This window comes from Oculina patagonica, chromosome 11 (assembly GCF_052425735.1).
Source record: "Oculina patagonica isolate OP01 chromosome 11, crgOcupat, whole genome shotgun sequence".
Classification (NCBI taxonomy): Eukaryota; Metazoa; Cnidaria; class Anthozoa; order Scleractinia; family Oculinidae; genus Oculina; species Oculina patagonica.
The window spans coordinates 16,320,879-16,342,892 of record NC_135768.1 but is presented as its reverse complement, the minus strand read 5'-3'; the positions used below and the strand labels follow the sequence as shown (position 1 = coordinate 16,342,892).

The 22,014-nt window shown below is 37.6% G+C and overlaps 1 protein-coding gene across 1 annotated transcript in view; it reads left to right on the top strand.

The window, feature by feature from the left end:
• LOC144629676 (uncharacterized) overlaps positions 1-22,014 on the top strand; it is a 60,057-nt gene that overhangs the window by 33,912 nt on the left and 4,131 nt on the right. Inside the window, exons 19-37 of the mRNA XM_078487903.1 lie at positions 1,132-1,434; positions 1,963-2,073; positions 2,543-3,238; positions 3,771-3,889; positions 4,433-4,503; positions 5,219-5,346; positions 6,754-7,050; positions 7,767-8,042; positions 8,881-9,153; positions 9,817-10,122; positions 10,665-10,991; positions 11,687-11,977; positions 13,140-13,406; positions 14,416-14,700; positions 15,852-16,148; positions 16,788-17,090; positions 17,966-18,260; positions 19,646-19,826; positions 20,693-20,787. Coding sequence (XP_078344029.1) covers positions 1,132-1,434; positions 1,963-2,073; positions 2,543-3,238; positions 3,771-3,889; positions 4,433-4,503; positions 5,219-5,346; positions 6,754-7,050; positions 7,767-8,042; positions 8,881-9,153; positions 9,817-10,122; positions 10,665-10,991; positions 11,687-11,977; positions 13,140-13,406; positions 14,416-14,700; positions 15,852-16,148; positions 16,788-17,090; positions 17,966-18,260; positions 19,646-19,826; positions 20,693-20,787 — 4,921 coding nt within the window. The remainder of the gene's footprint in view (positions 1-1,131; positions 1,435-1,962; positions 2,074-2,542; positions 3,239-3,770; positions 3,890-4,432; positions 4,504-5,218; positions 5,347-6,753; positions 7,051-7,766; positions 8,043-8,880; positions 9,154-9,816; positions 10,123-10,664; positions 10,992-11,686; positions 11,978-13,139; positions 13,407-14,415; positions 14,701-15,851; positions 16,149-16,787; positions 17,091-17,965; positions 18,261-19,645; positions 19,827-20,692; positions 20,788-22,014) is intronic.

The following is a 22,014-nucleotide window of genomic DNA, read 5'->3' as shown; positions in this document are numbered from 1 at the left end:
CTTTAACCGAGCAAAAAGGTTAAACAAAAAATTCTTCCAGTAGGTCTCTTTTTCTGTTATTATTATTTAAGGGACTTTGTCACGGATTTCACCAAATTTTTGAACAGCCAAAATTTATATTTGTGTCGCAGGAAACCCAAACATGACAGTCCATTTGTTTATTAAAAATTGCTATATTAGAGCACTGAAACTGTTAACGAGTATCTTTGGGTGCTAATGACTTGGATGGAAACGGATTGCAACTGACTTGAAAAAGTAAGGCTTACTTTTTAAGTGATGGCGTGACATCGCTTTATGCCATGGCACGATCGGTTCGGTTTGTCTGTTTGGCCCGATCGAACAGAAATCGAATTTAACTTAACAAGAAATCGCCGCGTAAAACACAAAAGCAAAATACTTCTGTGCAGTTAGAATGGAAAACTACAATGTATGAACGAAAGAGACTTATTATATATGATGGAATCTATTAGATTGAGTAGACAGAAATTTCTAATTCTTAAAATACAAAGGGCCGCTGTGAGCAAGAGACCGTTTGACCTTAAAAGCTTGCTCGCGCGTATCGTATGTCGTTTATCCGTGATATCACACTGCAGTATAACGCAATCTTTGTTGAGACAACATAGGGAAATCTAAATAAATAATAAAAATATAAAATAAAGTATTACTGTTGTTCAATTGAGCAAATCTACGAAGAAAATGTATTATTTGCATCCTTGGTCTGTGAATTCATAACAACTGCATTTATTTGAATTCCATCAGATCCTCGGACTATACTATTTATACAATCACTAACATTCTCTTATGTTAAAAAATGTAAGATGCAGTTGGATAACAGTCTTTTCGACACACAAGGTGTCAGCTACTATTATTTACTTTAAGTTTTCCTCAAAATTATGTAAGACCCCTTGTGAAACGCCATCGCTTCTGCATGCATCGCGTGCCATTTATTCAACTTGTTTCCGTGCCTCTTCAAAAAATCGATATTTATAGCCATAGCTTGATTTCTATCCGCAAAAGGTTATATTGCTAAAGATGTTCAAAGATAATGTTTTGTTATGAGTTAAGTTGTCTACCACTAATTTCAGGACAGTTAAGACCAAACATCTGCAAAATCCCCATTTTTTTAATCAGGTTCTGTCGCTGGGTTCACACCAAGTACCAAATCCTTTCTGTTCACACTGCAATCTCCTTCGAGTCCACCACTGGGCGAAAAATGGCCAGTCTACTCCTCTGAAAGATTTCACGCAATTTTCCGCGCATCTGGAAGACTCCAATTCGGAGAGGACCTTCTTTTGAACCTTACTGACAGATCTGTTTACACAGCCATTGGTTATTATTATAATAGAACTAATGGTTCTGGATTAAATGACTCGCCTTGTGGAGCCAGTGATACAGTTGTAGAAGTCGATGACTTGGAAGTGCTTTCTCCGTTCGGTATGTGTGTGGATATTTGGCCCTTCGGGCTTCATATTTTTTTGTTAAAAAGAAGACCTCCTGGCCCCTTGTCTCAGATCCAGCCATTGATACATGATCTCTGTTCGCCACTTAAGAAACCAGAAGAAATCTAGGGCGAGTATTATTTGGCAGTGGCTTGTAGGACCATTACCGGGGACAAAACGAGCTATATTGTCCCTAGTAACAGCGCCCCAAACGACCGTGAGGTACGACCCGTCCTAGATTTCTTCTCGTTTGGAGAGTAGCGAATTGCGGGTGGAGTAAATGGCCCTGAAATGATGATGATGATGATGATGATGATGATGATGATGATGATGATGATGATGATGATGATGATGATGATTATAATCATGATGTTGATGATGATGATGATGATCATGATCATGATCATGATCATGATCATGCATGATCATGACGACGGTGACAATGAAGAGGAGGAGAAGGAGGTGGAGGAGGGGGATTATGATTATCATTATATTATGAATATTAAACCTTTGTTTTTGTTAGATACACTTTGTGATCCGCCTTGCCTTCATGGCCAGTTCTGTGATGAGATCGGTGGCAGATGCATTTGCAATGATACAAAGAGGGATGTACAACGGTGTTATGAAAGAGCAGGTAATGTGCACCTGTCACAGAACTGTAAGAGTTTTTAAAGAAACTAGCTAAGAGGAAAACCTAGTAGTTCATTCCGCCGCTGCTTGAAACTAGTGCTTTTAAAATAAATAGCATAAAGCAACTATAGCATCGTATATTTCCATACCCCCACCCCATTCCCCCTGGATAGCACTCCAGCAGAGCAGGTTCTAAAGTTATCTTATGCACAAAGCCATAAAAAAATGGCTTATTATCTCCGATGTTCTTTACAGATATGAAAAAGCCCACTAAATGAAATGTCCTTATATATTTTTTTGAGATTTCGGCAATTTCGCTAAATCTAAATTTTCTTTTATCGGAAATACACTGTTCAGAGAATGTCCAATTATGATGCATCTAATGTAATTTTTCTAGGGCCCTATTCTCTAAGAGGAGAGTCAGGATTAAGAAGAAGAATTTAATTTTTCATGTCTATCTCGTTTCATTTCAGCAAATTATCCCTTGTTGCAACTCGAAGATCATGTTCTGAAAGCAGAGTTTTACTTCCCAATGGACAACCCTGCACACGTGCATACTTCTAGGGACAACGTCCTGCGATGGTCTTCGGGATTCACAGGCAAAACAGTGGGTGTCAAGGACAATGCTGTGTTTACAAAAGGGGATCCCAATGCAGTATTCTTATTTAACGATACAGGTTGCATTTCCGACCCCAAACTTTGCAAACTGGGCATAACGCTCATGTTTTGGTTAAAACACACAAATAAAGAGGCTGGACAGACGTTTCTGTCCACTGGAGGAAATGGAATAAAAGAAGTAAACAAAAGCAGAGGATTGCGAGTTTTTCAACTTAATAACAGCTTTGATCACGTTGCAGTTGAAATGCGTAATGAATTCGAAAGTTGCCTTTGGGTTTTTACTGCTCCTCAGAGCATATGGTCGCATTTTGTAATTGCTTTTGATTCAATTTCCAGTGGATCTTGCGGTATCTTAAAATTCTTCTTCAATGGAAAATTGCAGTCGCCTTTGTTTTCTGATGTGAAAACTCAGAATCAAACTGAGGTGTCACCAGTGGTACAGATTGGAGACTCAGCTAGCGGATCACCCATGGCTGCTTTTGACGATTTGATCATTTGGTATGAAACTCTTGCAGACGCAGACATAAGTAAAGCTTTCGAATACTACAAAGGTAAGTGCTTTTGAGAAACAAAAATTGCATTTTGCCCTAAAGCAGACGTCCTACTACAATAGGGATAACACCTCCCACAAAATTTGGACACTGCAACTCGATCCTACCCACTTATAAATTTTAAATACAGCAATATCACTAGTGAAAATAAATTAACGATACAGGCAAAGCATCGAGCCAAGTGACCCATACTTGACGGAGCTTATCCGGGTTTCAGTAGCATAAAGCAGCCAGGAGCATTCTATTCCGCCCCTTGACGGGATGCTAGTCCTTCGCAGGGTTACTCCCTAGCAATATTTCGCCGATACCCATTTATACACCTGGGTGAAGAGAGGCCCTGGGAAAGTAAAGTGTCTTGCCTAAGAATACAACACATTGACCCCGGTCAGGGCTCGAACTCGGACCGCTCAGTCTGGAGTCCAGTGCACAAACTAACAGGCCACTGCGCCTCCCAAACAAATGATACCTGTGCATACAAAATGTTCTTCGTCTTAGTTCCAAAACACCAACGCATTTTCTTTCCTTTTTTCAGCCACTCAATTTACCGTGAATCTAAACCTAGAGAGGGACATTACCGACGATAAAGGACCGTCTTATTACACGGATTTAGAGGAAATGGAGAAGGGAGTTACTTCGACCTTGTTTCAACAGGTAGTGTTAAGACTGTCGAACAATCTTTTAAGAATCTGTGGTGTAAACATTTAGTGGCGATGATAGAAAAGAGGATACGTTAACATTACTTGTATGTCAAAATAAAACAAAGTGGTCAGAAAAAGCCAAGTAGCTTCTGCCATTAATTGAATAATATCTTTGTCATTTCTCAGCCAAGATTAACTAATACCATCATTTCTTTCCAAAACAAGACTCTTTGAAATTTTTATCGCAAATTCTCTAAATACCCCGGCATGCATAGCTATCGCTTAGAATGAAATACTTGATATTCCCAGTTATCAATTAAAGCAGGAGCCACATTTACCCATCGGAGGCCTGTTTTCTCTAATGCACGTCTGCTTGCGAGATGCATGTTGGGGCCAACGTTGTTACTACTCTCATAAAAAAGTACGCCAATGGATGGATGGATGATTGATTGATTGATTAATTGAATGATTGAATGATTGTTGATTGACTGACTGATTAGTAGATCGATCGATCGATCGATCGATCGATTGATTGATTGATTGATTGATTCACTAGGTGAATTTGTTTTGCGGTGGGGATCAAGTGAAAAATGCCACAGTAAGGAAATATGGATATACAGAGAATGGGTGAGAAATTGTTTTAAAATCATTAATTAATAATGACAAATGAGCGACCTACCGAGCAACCGAATAACCGTGCGAGCCACCAAACGGCCGAACAACCGACGCGTCGGACTGACTAGCCATTCGACATACACACTGTATAGAAGCAGGAGCCTCTATCTAAAGAGGGTAAACACGTAATAGTGGAATACACTAATAACTTTTGGCCCTCACAAAACATCTAAAAACACAATACAATCAATGATAATAAGTGAAATATTAGCTTATAAAGCAGAAAAATTATCATTTACAGCCACGAAACTATACAAATAACTAAGTAAATTGACTACATGAGACTAGTGTGATATAATTTATTTCATGAAACAATATCTAACAGTCATTGCATTATAGTCAAAACTAAACAAAAAAAAAAGGAATTAAAGTCATAGTGTACGTAATAACTATTCCACAGGTTAAGTAAAATCACTCTAACAAACCTAGCTAGCAAACTAAATCACTAAATAGATAAAGAAGACTAAAACGTAATCAACTCTTACAAACCTAAATACAAATTATCGATCGCGAAAAAAATTGATAAGATTAGAAAATCATAAATAAGGCGACATAAACACTTTGTTACATGTAATAGATAAATTATTGTATAATAATAATGTCATTTTTTTCATTTTAGAATTATTTTTTACATTTTCATTTTATTTAATGATCTTTAACTCAACAGAACCAAGACACAAACAGCTTACATGACAGTTGTTTTTCACCAGTCCAGCGAAGAAGCACTGGACCTGCTTAGAGTTGGAACAGTTATCAGTAACACCTGGACTTTAGTAGATGTTCAGTCCCATGATGGTACATCTTATATAATTCTTAAATTGTACATAAAAAAATATTTTTTATCACCCTAATTATGTATATATCGACCTTGATTTTCATAAGGGGCAATATTGAACAATTAAAATATTTAGTCTCGTTTTATGCCGAATTGTCACAAAATATTCAAATCGAATGAACTAAAAAAAATCTCGAAATATACAGATACGTCCAGGATTGAACGCTAATGAGATTCACGTTCATCATGACAGCCATCACAAAGTGTCCTCGTTAATAAAAGTTCACCAAAACACACCAAAATTTGTCAAATATGAAGTTATATGGAAATGTCAAATAACACAGTCAAACATGAAGTACTCATTAAACAATACTTGCGTTCAATCCTGGACATAAGTGGAAATATAAGTATTCAAAGGCAAAAGAAAAATATCAAAAGGGTAATAAATTAAATAATAGTCCAGGAAAGGAACAATGATGCGACTAGCTGAAGCCAGCCACTTTTGGATCAAAATGTACTGATCCAAACCGTAGTCGAGAACGACGGATGATGACCTTTTTCGTAAACAAACCAATAACGTTGAGGAACACAAACACAATTCCTACACCAAAAAAAATGAAACCCAACCAAGTTGCGGAAAGATATGATGAACTTTAGCGTCGAAGCTCCTTTCCAGGTTCCGCGAAAAACACTTAACCTTGTCCCCAGGTTCTCTGTCCTCTTGGAGCTGTGGAGGAAATAAAGAAAGAACCTCATACTCCCTATTCACACCAAAGCTAAAACACATTTAATAGCAGTTTTATTTTACACGGTTTGAAATTGTTTTCATCCTAAAAGTTGCTAACTGATATTTGTCGACTACAAATTTAGCACAATGAAAGCACACACTTGAACTTACTTGAACCATATAGACCCAATGCAAATATGGCTGCCATATTCGACTCCCAGCAGAAATTTGTCAACAAAGTTAAATCACTTTAACTTAAAGATCAAGTCAAAGTAATTCAATGAATGAAGTTTCTAGGCTATAGTTTTATCTAATGAAAAGTTGCAGGGACATTAATATGGCTAAAAACATGAAAACGAGGCTAGGCATACAAATCTCTTAAAATTGAATGAGTGACAAATCTACCGCCTTTTTACCAAAAACACTGAAACTTCTCAGCTTAGCATATTTCTCCATATTTTAATCAAGTGTCACCATCAGCATTTCAAGAAATTTGACCAAAAAAAAGAAATGAAGAATGACAACCAATTTTAATTTGCATAAGGTCTCATTATTCTGTTGGTGATTTTCAATTTTTAAACCTAGATATGTTTGGCTGGTGTGATAGGCTTTGATTAAAACATGTTTTAGCAGCTCTTCTGTTTTTATTTAAGTGTCCATCTGATTTTTGCTGTCTTTTTTTTTACAATAACATTAACAGTGGATGTGCACGGCATATCAATCTCCGCCTCGAACAAAACCAACGTTGCTTCCATAAATGTCACGACTCTTGCATCCTCGGTAGAAAGCTTACAAGGCATATTCCACGGATACATCATCTTCTACAAAGAATTGGGAGAACTGAATTACAAAAGTGAAAGAATTTTCTCAGCCCAACCATCACACTTGATCACAGGATTAAAACATTGGACGTTGTATAGTGTTTATGTTAGAGTGGCTACCTTAAATGGAGTTGGAAAAAGAAGCAATTCTCAAGACGTATGGACAAAATTTACTGGTGAGTGAAAGATTGGAATGTTAATTAACCTTATCGAATACCATACATCACTTCAAAGTTTAGTCATGCGAATTTGGTATTGTCCCCGGTGAATATCCTTAAAAAAAAGCAAAGAAGCAGAAGCCTAGCACTTTATTGTCATAAAACACGAGGGGAATTTCAGAACAGGAAACACAAGCCATGGACGAGTATTTTCTAGATTTCTTATTGAAGTGTTCTCAAATAACCAGGTTGTTTTATGAAAGTATATTTCCAGTCTAACATGGCACCTTGCATTGAAACCAATCCAATTGAGTTTAAATCTTTGCTGACGGATTTCTATGGTCTATTTAACAATTATTCCATGAGCACTCGTTGGATATGAGATGATAGATAGCCAAGTAGGCACGTAGCGCCGAGTTGGCTATAACTATCTTATATCCAACAAGCGCGAGTGGAATAATTGCTTTATTAAATCATTGCAATTAATTTGCAATTTTTTGGGGGTGCACCTATTATATTTGTGGTCCATGGTATATGAGCTCGTATACTGTGCCCTGTTAACCAATCTAAACTCAGGATTTCAATATACCATAGCTAGTTTTAATAAGAGTGTAGACCATGAGAAAAAGTGAAGTGTTGCTTTAAATTCTTGTCACAACGGATGGAGGCAACTGTTTTACAAATATCAGGCCCTAGTCCTTTAGTCATTCCCTGGGATTTTTATTTTTCAACAGCTCCTACAAACATCTCTGTGCACAACGTAGACGTTGCGTTACACGTGCAGTGGGCAAACATCAATTCTTCAACGGTAAAGCAATACCGAGTGCATGTCACGCCAGCTGATAATGTCAGCAGTTTGTCGTGCGAAGTCATTGTACCAGCTGTTCCAGGCGGCTCTGCAGCGTGTGAGAATCTACAGACGTTTGTTAACTACAGTATCACCGTGTCTGGAGAGGGATTTATTCTGGGAGATTATTCAGAGCCTATCTATTTTACTATTGTAAAAGATGGTAAGTTCCTTCAATAGTTTTAAGCATACAAGCTTAAGTATACAAATGGCGTATGTTTTTTTTTAACGCGGAAAAAAGGCTTTTTGCACTTTTTAGTTAAATTCACTACTTCCTCCTTTTTCCACTTTCAGTCTCCACATTCCCTTTTTAGTCGCAGGTCGTGAAATTAATCTCGTATTAATCATGTAAGCTTAATCGAGACCTTAATGGGAAACATCGGTCTTCGGACATTTTGTTTGGTGCTTAACTGCAAATACCTTGAACTCCCCCCCCCCCCCCCCCCCCCACCCCTCCCAGCCGCCCCTTTCGGGGGAAGGACTCCCATATGGAAGGGGCGGGGATGCCCTTCGTTTTTCTTTACGAATTTTGGACTCACTCGTGGTGTTTATTGTTTAGAACGCCACTGTTGTAGCCGTCAAAGCCTCGTTCAGGATTGGACGTATACTGTATTAGAGGGTCAAAAGAAGCCTGAGCCACGCCAAATATGGAGTAATTCAAGTTTTTCCAAAGGGTATCCCCTTCCCTATGGAGGTTAGAACCAATATCGCCCAGTTCGACGCTAGTTTACTATTCTATCGACATTTAGAGAATCAACGAGTAGGAGTTAATAATACATTTACCTTGTAAAATAGATTACTTTATGCTATGAAAACCCAAGTTCTGGATATGTTCCAGCCGTCAAAGGGCCTAAAAAAAAGAAAAAAATTTTTGTAAAATTTTTTTTTTAAAAATTTATAGATCTGACCATGTGAGTGAAAACGCTGTGTAGCCCAGTTAACGCCGAGTTGTGTTTTACCTTTTATTATTTACATATTTTTCATTATTTTTTATTTAATAGCCCCAGACAACATTTCTGCTCAAGCTATCGGCCCCTTTCAGATTCTGGTCGAATGGACAGCTATGTCGTTTGATGATCTCATCGGCTACCTAGTGCTGTACAGAAACGTCGACAATAACGGTACCGTCTTCAACCTGACTGTAGATAAGACCAGTGGTTCCTCTGTGACGTTAGACGGTCTGTTACCTGGGTCGAACTACAGTATCCAAGTGTCTTTGCTAGTAGATGATTTTCAAGGGAAACCGAGTGATCAGCTCTTTGTTGTGACAGAAGGTCAGTGCAACATGAACGGAAAGCACTTTAAATGTGAAACGTAGTTAAGGAGCTGTTTGCATGATGCCAGAATGACTTTCATTGCGGAACGAGTTTCGTTTCGGAATGAAGTTTGTTCTGCATTCACATGACAAAATCGACCGGCTCAACATAAAAGAGAGAGGGGGGGGGGAAAAAAAAAAAAAAAAAAATATTTTTTTTTCTATGTCTCTTTTATTACTGTAATGGTATCACTGAGAGAAAAATGCAAACATTTTTTGCGCTAACTGTAACCATTAAGCCGTCGAAAACTATATTTTTGTTTTATAAGAACTTTCTTTTTTATAAGAACGTTGAGGCCGAGAAAGGCCAAAATTTTAAAACATCCCAAGAACGTAAACGTACCCAAGGCTGAAATTTGGTTAAGAACGAATTTTATTCAATTCCAACCTGGGACCAAAATTATCATCATTCATCAGATATGTGAACATGAATATATCGGTTAGGAGTAAACTTACTGCAAAAAATTGAATACCTCTGTTTTTAAAATTTATAATTCAGGCTCGAGCTTTTTTTTTTGGGCGCCCTCAGCCTCGGCGGAAAATAAGACTTCTTATAAAAAGAGAAAAAAGAGAGTATAACACGTTTTTCTTAAGATCTTTCCTTTTCAATTTTTCTCAATAGAACTATTAACAGTTGCTCCCGATGGATTCAATAGTTCCAGCACTGGCCCCACCAGTATTCGGTTACAGTGGAACGAGTTAGACTTTGAATCACTTAAAGGATACGTGATATATTACCGACAGGTTAATAAGAGCGGTGTTGATAACAACAGCGAAACCTGGAATGTTGTTGAAGTCCTGTGTAACAACTCTCTGGTGTTATTCAACCTTGAACCACTAACAAACTACAGCGTGCAGATCGCAGGGTTTACAAGGTACCACGTTGGACCGAAAACTGAACCAATCACAATCGAGACACAACGTCAGCGTGAGTTTGTATTAGTGTTCTTAGAGCCTGTTTATATCAAGAAAATTGCTTTTCCTGTAGTAGGAGGTCTTTATCTTCTCCCCTGAACCAAATTTCTTTTACAAAGTGCTTACGTGGAAGAAAGCTGCCACCTCGCCCCCCTCTCCCCCTGCCCACACCCTTGGCATGGTCACCCTGCCTTCAAATTTTCAGAACTTCCACCCAGGGTCACCCCGGCATCCGAGTAAACTTTGCGAGTTCGCCTATAAACGGTTCTCAGACATTTATAAAAATGAAATATGAAAACTTTGAAAGCTTTGGCCTCTTTACTCTATCTCCTCATGTTGGTACTATTTTTATCTTTGTTTCTTCGGGGATTTGTCGATAAAAAACTAATAAGACTTATTCACGCGGTTTGTACTTTAAAAGGGGAGGCTTGGAGTCAAATTAGGTAAACTAGCATAAATGTGAATCAATAAGGGCTATTACGGAACACGTTTGAAGAAAATTTGTTTAGAGTAACAACCTTTTATAGTTTATTTCATAACTGTTTTTATCGACAGCCTTAGACAAACCACCTGCGTCACTTGACATCTATGCGTGGAGCACAACTAGAATACATGTCTCCTGGTCACCAATCTCCTTTCAATCCCTGCGCGGTTACGTGATTTTCTACAAACCATTGAATTCCGTTGCGCAGCGAAAACGAAGAATTCGAAGCTTGACTCCTTTCACCGAGTATAATGTCACCATAACCTCAATCGATACGAATTCGACGTTTGTTTCTGGGCTAAACCAGTTTTACAACTATTCCGTCCAAGCTGCTGGGTTTACAGATTTTGAGCTGGGACCCAGGACTAACACGGTCTACATCCTCACAAACCAAACTGGTAAGTTTTTTTTTTTTTTGAAGATAAACACACTTAATGATACATTTCAAAACACGTACATACTACACAACATATACTATTGAAATAACAATGTTATTTGACTTTCTATTACACGATTAAAAAACAAACACGACAGCTAGATAAACAAACAAAAGTCGACAAAAAAAGAAATCACAAAAATACAAAAAGGAGTCATGCATTAGCTTTAAGTAACAATTTTCTAAAAAACACCACATTATTGTTATTGATGAGAGCATTTTTTAACCTACAGTAACCTTGTAAAACTTTATGACAATTACCTCGCTCTCATTGGCTAATTTATAAACTGGAAAGGTCTGGGTACGAGCTGTTGGAGACTTTTATTCAAAAAGATCAGAAGTGACCGATAGGAAAATTCACAATGACAATTGTATGCACTTTTATGACAATATCACGAATAGTTTTCCTTTTAAGGGCAAGACATGTGGTTTTGTCTTCTATCGGCCAACAAAAAACAGTGCGAAAACCAATCAGATTCAAGGATTTCCAATTACAGTTCACACTGAACGTCTACCATTAAACTTGACTACTATCAAGACATTTTTATGTGAAATCCACTCAATTGAATTGCCCGAAGAATGATCGCTTACAGAAGTCAAAACAAAAAAAAAAATACTAATTCAGCAGGTATTTAATCATCTTAAGTTCCCTTTTAGTTCCCAGAGTTCCACCTGCTAATGTGATAGTCACAAGCCTAGATGGTACAAGAATTCAAGTTTGCTGGGACAAAATCCCACACTTCAACACCCTAGAGGAATACGTGGTACATTACAACTCTCTTCGACAAGCCAATATCTCGGTTTCAACAACTGATGCCAACACGACTTCTGTGACTGTGTTTGGACTCAACTCGTCTTTTACTTACGCCTTTAGTGTGGCGGGAAAGTCAGTCGATGGCGTCGGACCATTTACTTCTCCTATAAATGTGCAACCTAAGAACTATACCGGTAAGTGGCGTATATACTTCAGTTGACCTAGGTTGAGATATACTTCTCTTAGCGCACTTAATTCTCAGTTGTAACATTTCTTTTCTCACTTGAAAGACGTTAGAGTCTCGACCAAACAGCAAACCCTTCGTGTTAAAACCAATTTTTTCCAGTTTAGCCTTAAAAGGTTGTAGTATAATAAGATTTAAGGTTATTACGGTTTAAAAATAGGTTCTTGTTTTATTAAGAGGTGTAAGTGCTCGCTGCAGGTCCAACAACTAGTCTTTGTTGGTGTATATGTAGCCCCTTCCATAATTATGTATAAAGACCATACGATTGTATAAAAAGCCTACATTCTAATCTAAGGAAACACACACTTGCTGTAGGTCCTCTGATTTATTTCAGGTTCTTTATGCCCAACTTTTATGAGTATTGTTTTTTGTTGTTGTTTTTGTTCCAAATAAGAGCCAGTCTCGAAAGGTTCTTAAATAATGGAGGTTTCAAGGACCCTAGTCAGCCACGGCTTTGATTTTTGTTTACAAACGTGATTTTTGGTATTATATTTACGCGGAGCGTGTCTAAACGAAATAGATTGCTGTAAAACTACAAAATTATTATGTAAACCATACGGTTTGTATAATTTTGATCGCAACGAAAATGGCTACCCATGCTCGTTTAGGCGCAACAGCACCTTATTAATACCCAACAAATCCTTATAAATACTTATGATCATAGTCACGATTGCTTGCTAAATTCACGTTTTTGACGATTGTTTTTTATTCTACACTGAGAATTAGTCCATATTTATTCTACAGAAAGAAGGTTACTTCTCTTCAAAACAACAGAAAAAATAATAGGTCACCATGCTTGTTTTCGAGAAAATGACGATTTACCTCTCTTGCGAGGTCCAGTCGTAAAGAAAAAGCCGCCATTTCCGAAATGTGCGCACGCTATTAACACGCGTGAAATTATGCGCAGAAGGGATGCGCAATGCAATATTGGGGAATGACCTTTAATGACAAAATTCTGCCTATCATGTTCTAAATCACTAAGTTCTTATCTAAGTTTTTATTCCTGTAATGATGATGCAAGTTTGCGATGAGTGTCTAATTGATTGTTTAATGTCTTATCTACCAGGCCGGAAAACGTTTTGATATCTAATTCCCTCTGTTGTTGTTTCCAGTGGCGAAACCGACAGCATTTCCACGTGGAAACTCGACAATCCTCGTCTGTTTTCCTATGGACATGGCTAACTTCTCCTTGACATTGGTGTACCGTGACGTAAATGTTAGCGAGAGTTTGGCGAAACGTTTGAACATAGATTTGTCTCAGCCCTTTGTTAAAATAACTGGTCTTGTTACTAGAGTGAACTACAGTATTCAGCTTGAACAAACAGGTTGCGGCGAAAATCAGAAGACTGAGGCAGTCTACGTTGTAACTGGCAAAAGAGGTAAGGTTTTGTTTACGGCATTCCTGTTTGATTATTTTGCGGCTAAAACCCGGCGCATTACATAAATCACGCTAGTCAAGGTCCTGAATACGCCATTCCCGCCATTCTGGAGGTAGGAGGGGGGAAACTCCGTGAGGGGGTATTTTATGGGAGATGGCTAATGAGGTCATTACGGTATCTGCAGGGCCTGGTTGGTGAAAGGGCGAATAACGCTATCCACCAGATAAATCGCTTTCCAGTGGAAAAGTGTCAACAAAACATTTTACGCTATCCACTGGATAGTGATTTATCTTGTGGAAAGCGTTATCTATTCTTTGAATTGTGTAGCGAAATAATGGGGCTCTATACCATCAAAATAGGTAATTTTTACTAGCCAGATCGTTATTTTGTTGTTGGTATTGTTGCTGCTGCTGCTGCTGCTGCTACTGTTGTTGTTGTTCTACTTCTCCTTCTCTCCTCCTCTTCCTCCTTCCCTCCCTCCCCCCTCCCTCTCTTCCTTCCTTCATTCCATCCTTTCCTTCCTTTCTTATTTTTACTCACTACTATCAAACGGACGAAATGGGTGTGCAGCTCGAACTATGAGTCCGAGTGTTTAATGCCGTCCTCATCAAGTACATTGTTCAAACGTACAAAAACTGAAACACTACTCGGACTTTAAACCTTTACGCCGCCTGGTACGAAAACCCAAAAACCCAGTGGGAAAAATGGGAACGTACTCCCCAACTAAATGCAGGCGCATGAACCTTTGGGGTTTAAAGGTAAAGAACAAAGATAACAAAAGTGTATAAAATAAAAGTTGAAAAGTTCGAGAGCTGAGATGAATACATTACAACCCTCAGCCCTTATATACGTTACAACAATAGAGTCAATTGACGCCATAACGGCTCACGTGCGTTCATACCAATAAGAAATTATTTACATTCTCTGACACTGCCACTTACAGTTTAGTTCCGCCGAATGTAAATACATTTCTTCGTTTGGTACAGACCGTGTTTTTATTTTCCTTCAGGTCCTCTGGCTTCACCACGCAACATTACAGTGAACTCGACGTTTTCTACAATACGAGTCAAATGGCTACCCAACCCCTCCCTTCTTGTTGAAGCCTACGTCATTGAATGTGCTGAGTTACCTTCTGGAAACACGATAAGAACTGAACTGGTTAATGCAACAAACACAACGGTCGAGATTGACGGGTTGGAAGCCTCCACCAATTACAGTGTTAGGCTGCATACAGTAACGTGGTGTAAGAATGGCTCCTGGAGCAAGGCATTGATCGTATCTACAAAGGACGGTGGTAAGGAAAATACAGAACTAGGCTGTTTTGCCTTGCTAGAACCTAACACACTAATTCTTGGGCGCTTCACTTCTGGTTAGGGCTTTCCACAAGTTGTTCGGCAACTTTTTGGCATCTTTTCATATTTTGGAACAACTTGTTGCAATTTGAGCAATTTCTTGACAGAAGATCTCCGAAAATTGTCCGAGTGTTGTTCGAATCCCATACGAACGTTTCCGAAGATTAACGAAGTTTGCAAAATTAGTCAGCAAACAAGACGTCATCGATATCTTTACGATTTTTCTCGGTGAAAGAAATCCTTGTAATTCAACAACTTTTTACCTTAAAATATTATTTAGAAAGTGAAATTGCATGAAACGGCTTAGAAATCTTACCTTCAGTTGGAATTTAGCACATATTCGGAGAAAGTTTTTCGATAAAAAGCAGCGTTTTGGATTTTTTGAGGGCAACTTTCAAGCAACTTTTTAATCAATCAATTTTTGGAGCAACTTTCGAGCATCTTTTTCAGAAATTTCGAGCAACTTTTTGAAAAATTTCTATTAACTTGTGGAAAGTCCTACTTCCGGTACTCCGAATTAAAAGATCTGAGACGGACTGTTCGCGATTCGAAAGTTGATTAACACTAACTTACGATCAAAAGTTGATCGATGGTTCCATTTTTTTTTTATGTATGAAATTGTGTTTATTGCTTATATTTTACCACATCGACTAACCACTTGACACAAACGATCCCTTGGAATGAGACGGTTGCCTCCCGCAAGCAGACGCCCAAATTGTTCTTTTACTGTTGTAGTTCCGATGATATTCCATTTGATTTACTCTGAATAGGTCATTTGCGACTGAGTTGCCTTCTGCCTCTGTTTCGAGTACTCGTGCAAAACTGTTCCATTTGAAAATGAATTGGATTTGCATGAAAATGAACATGCAGGTGAAACAAATTTTCATATGAATGGCTTCGCACGATAACTTCTTTTGACTGTGAGGTATAAGACAACTTAGAATCATTTGTCTAATAAGGTGTTTCAATTCATTCATTTAACTGATCCATCCATCTCCTCCGTCTGTTCGTCCATCCACCCATCCATCCATCCATCAAAACTCAATCAGTCCAACAAATATATTTTTTTTTATTTCATCCTTCATAAAACCAGTCCCTTCTCGTCCACCCGTAAACGTGTCAGTTTGGAAAAAAACAGCCACCAGCTTGTATGTGAAGTGGAGCCCAGTCCCCTTGAAGTATCGGAACGGAATAATTCTTGGTTACAATGTGACTTACTGGAGGTCTGGTGACAACAGCAACCTGAACGAGACTCTGACGACAGACAAGTTAGAAATAGAAATAACTGGTCTTGAATGCTTCACGGCATATATGGTGGTCGTTGCGGCTTTTAACAGAATCGGGTTTGGTGTCACGAGCGACCCTCAAGAAGCCTGGACCGACGAAAAAGGTAAGTAGGATATTACATCCTCTCTACCAAAAAACTGTGTTTAAATAAATGATAATGATGAGGAGGAGGAATGGATGAAGACGAAGACGACAATGATGATGAGATGGCGATGACTATGACTATGACGACAAAACCCCAAAACAAAACAAAAAACGCGAAAGCCATAAGCGCATCTTTTGGTAACATTTTATAGTTGATAATTCCCTGGACAAACAAACAAATATAACCGCAGGAAAGCATGGTTAGGTTTTTTTTTTAAGCCAAGCTTGAGAAAGCATTAAGATTGACAGACCAATTTTCAGATTGTTGCACATTGTATCCACATTGTAACAATACTTTTGAGATGATGGGGAATTAGCCGGGCAAGAGGTAACTAGGACAGTCTATCGCAAATCTTCTGACTCTCTTCTCTATTGACTTCAGAATTCTTACCGTAGCTATAAAATTATAAACAATTGATGATGAATTAAAATTACTCAATTCTAAACTCTAAAGTATGCATCGATTATTTTGTTATCTTGTGAAATATCGTTTGATTTAAGCAAACTTGGTCTACGACCTTGTCGCCCAAGAGTATCAGGCGATTTTCCGCGCGATTTTGCAGGATAATTGTTTAGTACTTGTTATCTGAACTTGCAGTTCCCGATCTGCCACCGCCAGATCTGACCGCCGAAAATCACACTTCTCTCTCCACCATCCCGGTGTCTTGGCGCCCAATCCCCGCGCAGAATATTTGTGGCATTCTGCTGGAATATCGCGTGCGATTCACTCCTGTTCAATTAGTAGATGGAACAGAAATCAATGGAACGACCAAAGAGAAAGTCGTACCAGCTAGAACTTTGTCCACCACTCTTGATGCCTTGGAACATTACACCGTGTACAGAATAGAGGTCTGGGGCGCAACAAGCAAGGGAGGGGGACCTTGGGCAACGACATTTGCAGGTAAATTATTTAAATTAAATTAATTTGTTTTGTTCCTGTGTCCAAATCAGTCTCGAGCCCCTTAAATTCTGAAGAATATCGCGGTGTTGGGTGGAAATCCGCATCAGTCTTCAAATTTAATGTGAAGTGGCTGCTAACCCCTTTATTTTCGCTTGTGGATAGATTCAAGATTAAAAAATTATCTCAAATTTCGTTCTTTTAAAAAACATTGGAAAATAAAGTGTAACAAGTAATGTACTGTCCAATATTATCCATATGAATAGTCACCCAGTTATGTAATGTAACACAGAGGGGCTTCATCCGCAGATTTGAATTTAGTTAGGGCCACTCTAATTTGTACAGAATAATAAACAGCACCACGTGAAAGCATTGCTTAATTGCTTTTATTTGAATGGTCACAGACTAGGGTTTCATCCACAGACTTAAAAGTTACAACCACCTTGTACACCATAATAAACAATACCATGAAAGTACTGCTCAATAGCTTTCATTTGAATGGTCTCACACTAGGGTTTCATCCACGGACTTAAAAGGTAGAACCCCCTTGTACAGCGCAATAATAAACAGTATCACATGAAAGTACTGCTTAATAGCTTTCATTTGAATTGTTACACAATGGGTTTTCACCCACAGATTAAAAGCTAGAATCACCTTGTGCAGGATAATAAACAGTACCATATGAAAGTCGTGCTCACGACTTGATCAATAGCTTTCAGTACCACATGAAAGTACTGCTCTACGGCTTTTTTTAATAGTAACAGATTAGGGTTTAATCCACAAACTTAAAAGTTATAACCAAGTTTATGACTTTTTGAGTGTAGAGCTAATAAGATTTGCCGCATTTGAACTAACCATTTCTTTCCCTTGATTTACAGAAACGTGTCATTGCCAAAAGCGATTGTCGACCAACTTGATGATTTTCCCGCCCTATGTTGAGCACGTGACCGACACTTCCACCTCCGGCTCGCCTATTGGTGGAATTATTCCACCAATATTAGCAGATATGGTGTCCTCGTGTTGTGCATATTGTAAAAGCCATGGCGAGACTTATGTCGACTTCATCACAAATGGATCCTCGCCACAGAGCGAAAGTTACAATGATATGACTAAGAAGATCTCACACGACACTGATTTTGCTTTTCCGGTTTACGGAAAAAAGGGACAACTCAAGTAAGTCTGTTGTTAGAAAACTATTGAACAATACAAACGTATTGTGAAACTGAAACTGATTGGTTGATTGATTGATTGATTGATTGATTGATTGGTTGATTGATTAATTGACTGATTGATTAGCTGAATGAGTGATTGATTGATTGATTGATTGCCTGATTGATTAGCTGATTGAGTGATTGATTGATAGATTGACTGATTGATTAGCTGAATCAGCGATTGATTGATTGATTGATTGATTGACTAATTAATTAGCTGAATGAGTGATTGATTGATTGATTGACTGATTGACTAGCTGAATGAGTGAGTGATTGATTGATTGATTGATTAGACTGATTGATTAGCTGAATGAGCGATTGATTGATTGATTGATTACCTGAATAAGTGATTGATTGATTGATTGATTAGCTGAATGAGTGATTGATTGATTGATTGATTGATTGATTGATTGATTGATTGATTAGCTGAATGAGCGATTGATTGATTGATGGTAATTAACTGATTGATTGATGGATGGACTGTAATTGATTTATTGATTGATCGATTGATTGATTGATTGAAAGTAGTTGATTGATTTATTGACTGGCTGACTGACTGTCTGACTCTAATTGATTGATTGATGGATTGATGGATTGACTGATCAATTGTTTGACTAAATTTTTTGATTGATTAATTGATTGATTGAAAGTACCTTATTCCCACTAAATTTCGCGAGTACTTAATTTCGCGAAAAATCAAGAGCTATATTTCGCGAGTACTTAATTTCGCGATTTTGAGGGGAAGGTACAATTGGAGTGTATTAAATTTCGCGATTTTTATCTATTCTTCAATATGAAGCTTTGACCTCGAAACTGTAACAACATAATTAATATGAAAATCATCGCAAAAACAGCAAACAAAACAATATACACGGCATAAAAAAACATAAGATATTCAACATTCTAAATCCCTAATAGGTTCATCTACGACTGCAAAAGCGAGATTTTAAGGAACTTGGCGGCAGAGAACAGTTCGAACAGTGCGACCGATAGAGTGAGAGATAACTGATAAACAAAATTAAACAAAAAAACTCCTAAACATGAAGCTCAGACATGTTAGAATAACTATGATAAAACACATCGACTTTCAGTATTTTTTTATATTATCAGTACGATATTAAATTTCGCGATTTTAAACTTCGCGTGTCCTATATTTCGCGAGTATTAAATTTCGCGATTTTTTCAAAATCGCGAAAATCGCGAAATTTAGTACTCGCGAAATTAAGTGAGAATAAGGTAGTTGTTTGACTGACTGACTATAATTGATTGATCGATTTATTGACTGACTGATTGATTGATTGATTGATTGATTGATTTTGTATTCTGTCCTTATTTTGTTAATTACAGCTATAAGAATGAGTACAGGTTTATTGACCTGATCCAGTCTCCTGGCGTAGCACATGTTATCAACACGCACGATCCTAACCGCAAGAATAACTCATTCTTGGCTGCTATTTATGGCTTGTGGCCCATATTGACCGTTACCATGGTAACAGTTTACCTGGCCGGAATAGTCGTATGGTATTTGGTGAGACATTATAATTTCATGAACATATTCGATACAGTGGAACCTCGATTTAACGAACCTCTATATAACGAAGTCCTCGGTTTAACGAACGATATTCTTCAGCCCGTCCAAAGTTACAGAAAGATGTATGGAACAGGACCTCGATATAACGAACCTCGATATAACGAAATCCTCGTTATAACGAACACAATCCGGAAGCCCAAACGTAAAATGTACCTCGATATAACGAATTTCAGTCAACGCGTGACAAAATATGAATGCGAAACAGACCAACAAGGATGAAAATCCTTTAATCCTCTAACAAGGAAACAAGTTCAAATACATATGTCCAAATATATGGGCATATATTATGCATTATAAATGTTTTTTTCAGAAATCGATAATATCCGGCAATGCTGTGCACGTAGTGCAACGTAACAGCGTTACAAACTGATTAACTTTACCTCGATAAAACGAACATTTTTGTTGTTTTTCCGCGAATTCGTTATATCGAGGATTTCGATATAACGAACCCTCGATATAACGAACAAATTTCATCAGTCCCTTGGCACTTCGTTAAATCGAGGTTCCACTGTATAAGATTAGCTATCGCGAATATCAAAATGGGGCTGCCAAAGCCTAGAGCTTCAGAACTGACTATTGCATGTTTTTAACTAGAAAATGGACGGAAACGTGAGTTCTACACTTAGTTAAAATACTAAGTTTCCCATTCCCATTTTTGAAAACGAAATAAACGTGTCGTACATAGATTAAGCCTTTGAAATACTAAAACACTCTCTAAGGTTATTCATGGATCTTAAGTTCCCATTCACCACCTTCGATTTATTTCTGATAATGTATTTTTATTCTCGTTGATCTATTTCTAGGAGAGGAAGGAGAACGCAGAACAGTTTAAACCGTCTTTTATCCGGGGTACTGGCGAAGGCGTCTGGTGGTCATATATTTCTGCTACAACTGTTGGGTATGTCTGACATTTTTAGTTTTAATCCTGTTCTGGCTCACCCTCTGTCACGCAATTAAAGCTGCTTATGAGAGAGCCTGAACTGTGTTCTTTTTCGGTAGAGCTTCCGACCGAGGGCGCAAAGTCGTTTGTCTTACTGTTCTTCGACCCTTCTTCGTGAGGGGTTTCTGCAAAGGGAATACCTGTAACTGCAAGACATGTTAGAAGAACTCTTCAAGAATATTTTGTCATTGATTAATATCGTTTCCTAGTTTACCATAATAGGTAAGGTAAGGAACTTAATTTTACCAGGGTAGCCCATTCAGCAAAGAGGCTGGTATCCATTGGGGCCCTGGGACAATAAAATTGTGTACAATATAAAAATGTAAAAAAAAATTAAAATTTGAACAAAAATTTATAAAAACTTTAAAAATCATTAAAACTAATGCTAAAGAAAACAAACTCTAAAAAATTAAATTTACAAATAAAAATGCCTAATTATACAATCACTTGAGAAATATTTGTCAATTCTCATTAGCCCTGAGAAGTACCATCTATATTAGTGTCAATTTACACAGTTTTAAACTCAAGTGTGAAATACTTAAATTAAGCGACATCTTCGTAGTATATCTGAACTTCACCCGAAGAGTTTCAAAGGATACCGAAGATCACCCGAAAACTTCCGGAGATTGTTTAACACTATAGCGGGAGTTTGTGAATACCGTTTGTCTTGTAGAAATAGTCATTTTATTTATTTATTTATTTATTTATTTATTTATTTATTTATTTATTCATTGATTCATTTATTTATTCCATTCCAAAATTACAAAGATAGATATAAACCAAAACAAGTAGAAGAAGAGCAAAAGAAAATGGCAAAATATAGCTTGCTAATTTTATGTCCTTGTTTAAATAACAATAATAATTTAGGATTAAAAAAAGTTAACTTAACATAGGAGAGGAAGAGGTATGAATTAATTAATACTGAGCAAACTAGCTATAGCTAATACTGGTAAAGTGCGTTTCTAAAAAGTTTTCTAGTTGGCAAGTTACGAATAGATAAAGGAGGGTCGTTCCAATAGTAACATCCAATAACAGTAGGGCAAAATTTCCTTATATTTATTCTGGAGAAACCGGGATTTAAGTGTTGTAAGGATGCACTTCGATTAGCGTAATTGTGTTGCTCAGATACCAGAGAATTAATTCGACGGTTTTCAGTTAGTTATTCTTCTATAATCAGTGTTTTAC